The sequence below is a fragment of the Gastrolobium bilobum genome, unplaced genomic scaffold (assembly GCF_033153095.1).
Source record: "Gastrolobium bilobum isolate Gb01-03AN ecotype WA unplaced genomic scaffold, APGP_CSIRO_Gbil_v1 utg33326, whole genome shotgun sequence".
Taxonomy (NCBI): domain Eukaryota; kingdom Viridiplantae; phylum Streptophyta; class Magnoliopsida; order Fabales; family Fabaceae; genus Gastrolobium; species Gastrolobium bilobum.
In genome coordinates, this window is record NW_026895554.1 from 1 (window position 1) to 7,711 (window position 7,711).

The 7,711-nt window shown below is 39.0% G+C and overlaps 1 protein-coding gene across 1 annotated transcript; it reads right to left on the reverse strand.

Moving 5' to 3' along the window:
- Positions 1-4,395: 4,395 nt before the first annotated feature.
- Positions 4,396-5,417, reverse strand: LOC133316209 (uncharacterized protein At4g29660). The gene is made up of 2 exons (XM_061517936.1): positions 5,079-5,417; positions 4,396-4,467 (listed from the first exon to the last, which is right to left on the reverse strand). The coding sequence occupies exons 1-2, from the start codon at positions 5,259-5,261 to the stop codon at positions 4,396-4,398; spliced, it is 255 nt and encodes an 84-aa protein (XP_061373920.1). The 5' UTR covers positions 5,262-5,417.
- Positions 5,418-7,711: the final 2,294 nt, after the last annotated feature.

Consider the following 7,711-nt stretch of genomic DNA (forward strand, 5'->3'; position numbering starts at 1 on the left):
TTCTCCTTGGGTGAGTGCATGAATTGACTAATCATACTCACCGCAAAGGCAATGTCAGGACGCGTATGAGATAAGTAGATTAGTTTACCAACCAATCGCTGATATTGTTCTTTATCCACCTCATTCCCATCTTCAATACCTAACTTGGTATTAGGTTCCACAGGTGTCTCAGCAGGTTTACACCCTAACATTCCTGTTTCCAACAAAAGATCTAGAACATATTTCTTTTGTGTTAGAGTGATGCCTGTTTTGCTCCTAGCAACTTCCATACCAAGGAAATATTTGAGAGTGCCAGGGTCTTTGAGTTCAAATTGAGTTGCTAGAAATTTCTTCAAGGTGTTCAATTCCTCAATATCATCACCTGTAAGAATTATATCATCTACATATACAATAAGAATAGCAATTTTACCATTCTTAGAGTGTTTGTGGAAGAGAGTGTGATCAGTCTGTGCTTGAATGAAGCCTCTTCTTTTGACTGCTTGTGACAATTTGTCGAACCATTCTCTGGGAGATTGTTTCAATCTATATAGAGACTTTTTAGTTTACACATTGATCTATTTCCCTTTTCAAAACCAGGTGGAGGATCCATATAGACTTCTTCATGTAAGTCACCATTTAGGAATGCATTCTTCACATCTAACTGTTGCAGAGGCCAATCTAGATTGGCAGCAAGAGATAAGAGAACTCGGATGGTATTGACTTTAGCAACCGGAGCAAAAGTCTCATGATAATCTATCCCATGAGTCTGAGTGAAACCCTTTGCAACCAATCTTGCCTTGTATCTGTTGATGCTATTATCTGCATTGAATTTTATTGTAAACACCCATTTGCATCCTACTTCCTGTTTTCCTTTGGGTAGGGTCACTATCTCCCAAGTTCCATTTCTTTCTAAAGCATTCATTTCTTCAAAGACAGATACGAAACCCTGGGGACAACTTTTTTATCATTGAGAGCCTCATGTATATTTCTCGGTATCTTTGTACTATCCAACATAGTAGTGAAAGTACGAAACCCTGGGGACAACTTTCCATATGAAATATGATTAGAAATAGGATGAGTAGTACAAGATCGAGTACCTTTTCTGAGAGCAATGGGCAAGTGTAGATCATTTTCACCATGACACTCAAGTATTGGGGTGCTGGAACTAGAACATGGTTCAGAATCCTGGCAGTGTAGAGGCTCTGGGTTATTCACACTTTGAGGAGGCTTTCGCCTGCTATAAACTTGTCCCCATCTTGAGGAGGCTCTTGATGGTGAGGATTCTGTAGCTCCCCCTGTTTCCAAAAATAGAGGTAATACCGTGGCATCAGTAGGTTCCCATGACTGATCTTCATCTACTCCTATAGACTCCCCCTGAAGAGAAGTCGAGGGGAAGAAAGGGTCATTCTCAGAAAAAGTGACATCCATAGAGACAAAGACCTTACGAAGAGAGGGTGAATAACATTTATAGCCATGTTGAGTAGGAGAATAACCAATAAAGACACACTGAAGAGACTTAGGATCAAGCTTAGACCGTTGATGGGAGGGAATATGGACAAATACAACGCAACCAAATAACTTGAGAGGTAAGGAGGAGACACCTCGGAAGGAAGGGAAGATACGAACAAGACTAGAAAGAGGAGACTGAAATTTCAGAATGCGAGATGGCATTCGATTTATCAGATACGAGGCAGTGAGAATTGCCTCTCCCCAAAGATATTTAGGAACACTAGTGGTAAACATAAGAGCCCGAGCAACTTCAAGGAGATGTCGGTTTTTTCTTTCCGCAACTCCGTTTTGTTGGGGTGTGTCAGGACACGAGCTTTGGTGAAGGATGCCATGTTGGGAAAGATATTCTCCAAGAATAGAGTTAAAATACTCTTTGCCATTATCTGTACGAAGAATTTGTATAGCAACTTGGAATTGGGTTTGAACCATGGCATGAAATTTTTTAAACACGAATGCAGCATCGGACTTATCCTTTAGAAGATACACCCAACAGACTCGAGAATGGTCATCAATGAAGGTAATGAACCATCGAGTACCTGAAATATTTTTAACACGGGCTGGACCCCATATGTCACTATGAATTAAGGAAAATGGGGAAGAGTCATGGTGAACTTTAGAAGGATAATGAGCACGAGTATGCTTGACGAGAAAACAAACTTGGACTTTTATTAATAAATAAGTTTGGCAACAACTTCTGAAGATAAATAAAATTTGGATGGCCTAGCCTACGATGCCACAACATAACATCATTACATGAATCAAAAGGAAACATAGAGTTTTTTTCTACGAAAACAGCTTCATGAGTAACATCCTCCTCAAAGTAGTAAAGTCCACCATCCTCTCTAGCACTGCCAATCATCCTCTCCGAGTCCTGTTCCTGAAAAACACAACCATGTGGAAAGAATTTAGCAAAGCAATGCAACTCAGAGGTGAGCTTGCTAATGGAAATGAGATTACAAGTCAGAGAAGGAACATAAAGAACTGATGTCCAAGTAATCAGCTCAGAAAGTTTAATGGTTCCGTGTCCCGCAATCTGGGAAAAACTGCCATCGGCGATCTTGACCCGAGAAGGTTCAGAATATGGAGTGTATGAACAAAACAAGCCAAGATTACCTGTCATATGACCAGAGGCTCCAGAATCAAGGATCCAATGATTTTGACTATCAACATGGAAAGTTGTACCTTGCTGGACCACATGACTAGTGGCCTTAGGAGGTTGAGTCAAAAGTCTCTGAAGTTGTTCAAACTGAGTCTTGCTAAGAAAGACACCATCAGAGTCAGAGGATGCATGAGGCTCATCAACCTTGTCATCAGTAGAGACCTGATATGCACAACCTTTATTTTGTCCTTTGGGCTTCCAATTTGCAGGTTTCCCGTGGATTTCCCAACATTTCTCACGGGTATGACCAATTTTATTGCAGTGGGTGCACCATGGACGACCATCCCGTTTTGATTCTCCGGAGGAACGGTCAATGGTACGGTTGGCAGCTAATGCAGACATATCATCAGGCTTATCAAGCGACTCCTTTTCTCCCAGCATGACTCTCTGTCTACTGGCTTCTCGACGAACTTCAGCAAAGGCGTCAGCAAGTGAAGGTAACGGTCGCTGCCCCAATATTCGACCACGAACCTCATCAAGATCTCGGTTGAGTCCGGCAAGGAAATCATACAGTCTTTCCTTCTCCAAGTGTTTTTTAAATTGGGTATTAGCTTCCAATCCCTTAAGATCAGATGCATAATAAAGATCCAATTCCTGCCATAAATTCGTTAGTGCAGTAAAATATTCAGTAACAGTCATACCCCTTTGACGAAAGTCTCTCAACTTATTTCTCAGTTCAAAAACTTGAGAGGTATTCTCCAGATCGGAGTAATTCTGTTGAACAGCATCCCAAATTTCCTTGGCAGTATCAAAGAACAGATAGGTTTGGCCAATCTGTGGTTCCATGGAATTAGTCAGCCAAGCCATGACCAAGGAATTATTAATCTCCCAATCGTCATAATCAGGAGAATTCTTAGTAGGTTTCTTAATTCTTCCCTCAAGATAGCCCATCTTACCCTTTGCCCGGATGACCAACTTAACTGATTGAAACCATTGCAGAAAATTCTTACCGTTCAACCGGTGATTGGTGATCTGCAAACCTAAGTTGTCTCCAGAGGACTGAAAATTTGGGGCAGATGAGGAGGCGGAAGAGTGTTTTGAGGAAGCCATGAATAGAAAGAGAAGGGTTGACCGTTGATGAAAAATCAAGTTTTGTAAATTTTTTACCTGACCTCTGGAACAGGAAGGGGAGAAGCCGGCGAGAAGGTCTGTGCAAGTCGCGGCGGAAAAAGACGTTGGGAAGGCGGCGCGTGGAGCTCACGCGCCGGAGACTGGCCGTGCGTGTGACGGCGCGTGCGGCGGTTGACGGCGATGCGTCCAGCAGCGGTCGACTCGTCGGATCCTTCTGAGTCGAATGGTCACCTCACTTTCTTGATCGAAGGTTAGTAGACTAGGTTTCTGTGTTGGACAGATTCAAGGAGGTGTTTAGGAGGTGTTTGACGGTGATGGAAGTGTTTGGATAGTTATTTCAGATTTGAATTAGGGTAGGAACGAACCCGCTCTTGATACCATATTGAAAAGAAGTTTTTGTATATATATATTGAATAATTTACATGAGTGAGTATTTATACAAGAAAGAATCGCTAAGAATGACTAAGCGATGACTAATCAATCCTAATCACAATCAATTCTAATCAATCACAATCAATCCTAATCAATCATAATCAATCCTAATTAATAGGAAATAAAAACGGAAACATGTTTGAATTCTGATTTTCTACAAAAACTATCCCAAAATCCCGAACCAAGAATCAAGATCCCTAGTAACTAAACATTCAAAACAATAGTTTGAAAATTGTGACTGCAATTCAATTGAAAGCATCCAAAGTCCAACAACTGCAACCAACGCCGGAAAATGAAAACTGCAAAAACTGAAATTCCTTGGAATACAAACAACAACACGAACCAAAAACAAAATGCAAACTTGTTATAAGGAAGAAAATAGGAAGTAAAAAAAAGAAAAGAAAAAGGACAAAGAGTTTTGCCTTGAAATGAGTTGCCGTGTTTAGCTGCAAGCTAACACTAGCACTTGGAAAAATCCCAACAAAATCATGTTTTCTAATGTCCAAAATCTTCTCTATTTAAATTTCTTTGGCGTTCCAACTTAAGAGAAAGAACCCCCATCACAAGAAAACCCCATTAGAGCAGCCACAGCCCACAAAATGTTCTAAACAACCCCATCACACTGGTCATGAAAAGGCTATTGTATTTGGAGTCAATAACCAATAGAATCCCAAACAACAACTAACACTAGGCACACAAAACAAAAGTTTCACCAATTTTCTCCTTTCAAACCCATCACACAGTACAGATAAAAACCCCTCAGAATTATATGTTTAAAATTATTGATATCCAATCAGTGCCACAGTTGAGAGAAACAAAATATAAAACACAATAAAATAAAAATAAAGAACACTAAACAGATTAAAAAAATAAACCCACAAAAAAAATTGAAAACTTTATAATAATAATAACAAAAAAAAAAAAGAACCTTGTAGAGTTGTTCAGTGATGGCAGCACCAATGACTCCAGTGTAGAAAGCAGTAACATAAAGAGTGACCAAAGGAGGAAAGGATTTGGGTCTTCTGAAAGGTTCAACCATGTCCCAAAGGAAGGTTTTCTCCCACTTTGTGTACAAATAATCTGCATATTTTCTCCACAGATAGCTCGCCATTTCAATGGCTTCTTCTTCTCCTTCGGTACCCTGAATCGGTATTCCAAAACTAGAGAAGGAAACAGAGCTGCGATACTGGCTTCGATTGAAAAGAACACTGCACCGGAACAGGCACAACCGTACGTTCGAGATCAACTCAGGATCTCGACCGTCCGTTTTTGACGAAGTAAAACACTATTGTGCAAATTATTTATTTATTTTTATTTCTTTGGTCTGTTTTTAATTTAGAGAATTTATATAAATGAAAATAAAATAGAAAAAATGGTGTGCGAGGATATAAACTTAAGGGGTGTATTAGGGAAATACCTTGAGAGAGTACTCAAGACTCAATGTACTATTTACTTAATTTGAAAAAAATAATATATTTTTTTATATCAATTTACCCTTTTTTTGTATGGTTATTTTTTCTTAAACCATCACTATTTTCTACTTTTAGTAAAGGAATACATACTACAGTAATACCAAAGATGTGCTCGTGTATTAGATTAAAATTTTAAAAGGCTTTTTTTGAGATAAAAAATATTGGGAAAGAATATACTTACAACCAAAAAAATTTATCACATTTACAATCAACCTAATCACTGTTGATTTCCGTCAATCTAACGGTTATAATTTATAGAAATTAATAATTAATTAATAAATACCACCCAATAATTTTTCAATAAATTATAACCGTCAGATAGATGAAAATCAACGGTGATTGGGTTAATTGTAAAGGTTGTTGTAACACCCCGTGTTAACCCGGATTGTTAACATGTCATCGTATTAAGCCACCTTAATTAAAATTTGCAGAATATCTTTTTCTGTTCAATTATGGTGTCATTATCATTACCAAGTTGAATTACCTAATTCATTTTCAAAACATTGTCTGTATGTAAATTGCAAAAGACAACTAACTGAAATGCCTCAATATATAGATAAGTGTGAGTATCTAAAATCACGGAACTACAACACGTAGCCCGGACGTAATCCTGATACATTATTACAACTCAAATCTAAACTAAGACATAGTCAATCAATATGGCATCAACAATCCTCATGCTCACCAAATAAGGCAACAAAGTCAAACATAGTCTCAACAACATCAACATAATAATAACAAGCTAATAGCATATCATCAGCAAATATAATCCAGCATGCAAACATATCATCATATAAACAGCAATATCAGCTAAGCTCCGGCCTCCCGCCGCTAGAGGTCTCAACCCTCGCATTACCTGAACCTGAAATATGTGCCCCAAACGTGGGGTGAGATCTCTAAACAGAAATCTCAGTAAGACAAGGGGTCCTCAAGGATCTTCCACCCCAAGCTCATTTACATGTGCAATATAAGTTCTAAAAGCAGTAATTCAATATCAGTTCCAAAATCAGTGCAATGCAGCAGATAATCATGTCATGTGTGTTATAACTATTCTACTGATCAGAGAAATGCAGGAATACGTCTATTATCCACATAAGTACACGCCATGTTGTACCCGCCCACAGGACCACCCCATGGCTTCCTGTCTAGGCGGAACACCACATACATATCATATAACATTTGCACTTAACAGTTCAATAGCATCTCAGTAAAACAATACATGAAAACACATCATGCATATAACCATCCCCCTATGGGACATGGTGAAACAAATAATGGCGAAACCGAGGACACGAAAGCTTACCTTGCAAGCTACCAAACCAAGAGTCCACACAAGTTCAAAGCCCAAACACAGCAGAATCACAATCTGTTTTGGACCAGCAATCATATCAACAACTATAGCTCATAAGCATATAAATAAAGACAACACTTCTCTTTTTACATTTCATGTCTTTAGGCTTCTCACAAAGCCACAAGCCCTTAATCACATAGATTCTAACTTAACAAGTCATTACAGAATTCCAACTTCAACAATCTAGGGTCCACAAACCCTCAATACCATTCTGTATGAACAGTACCGTTACTGTTCACGCAAACCCAGAATATCCGGATATATGTAGGGGACATATCCGGATATCCCATATCCGGATATGCATATCCAGATATTTCGCGACAGAATGCAGTTTCTGCATTTCACGAGATATTATTTCCAAGGTTCCATTTTTAACACTTCTAAACGTTAAAGCATGCATCTTTAAGCCCATTTATGTTCATATACTGGTTGGTTACCCATTTAACTCATTAACATGCCAAGACTCAACTTTTAACTAAGAAAATCATGATCAAAGGTGGTGACACTTACCCAAGGTTCAAAACAGCAAACCAAAGGTGCTCTTGGAGCTCACAAGTCAACCCCAAGGTGCTGACTCCAAAGGTACACGAAAATATCACTCAAGCAAGGTCATTTCTTCACAAAGTTTGCTTCTCGGAGCTCTAACAACCCAAGGAAACACTCTCACACCACACAACTTAGAAACAGCCCCTTCCCAACACACTTACAACCCCAACAACTCAGAAGATTACACCTTTC

Coding starts and splice junctions, on each gene's coding strand:
- LOC133316209 (XM_061517936.1), bottom strand. CDS start 5,261: ATGGCGAGCTATCTGTGGAGAAAATATGCAGATTATTTGTACACAAAG. Junction 4,468..5,078: donor TCACTGAACAACTCTACAAG/GTTCTTTTTTTT, acceptor TTGTATTCCAAG/GAATTTCAGTTTTTGCAGTT.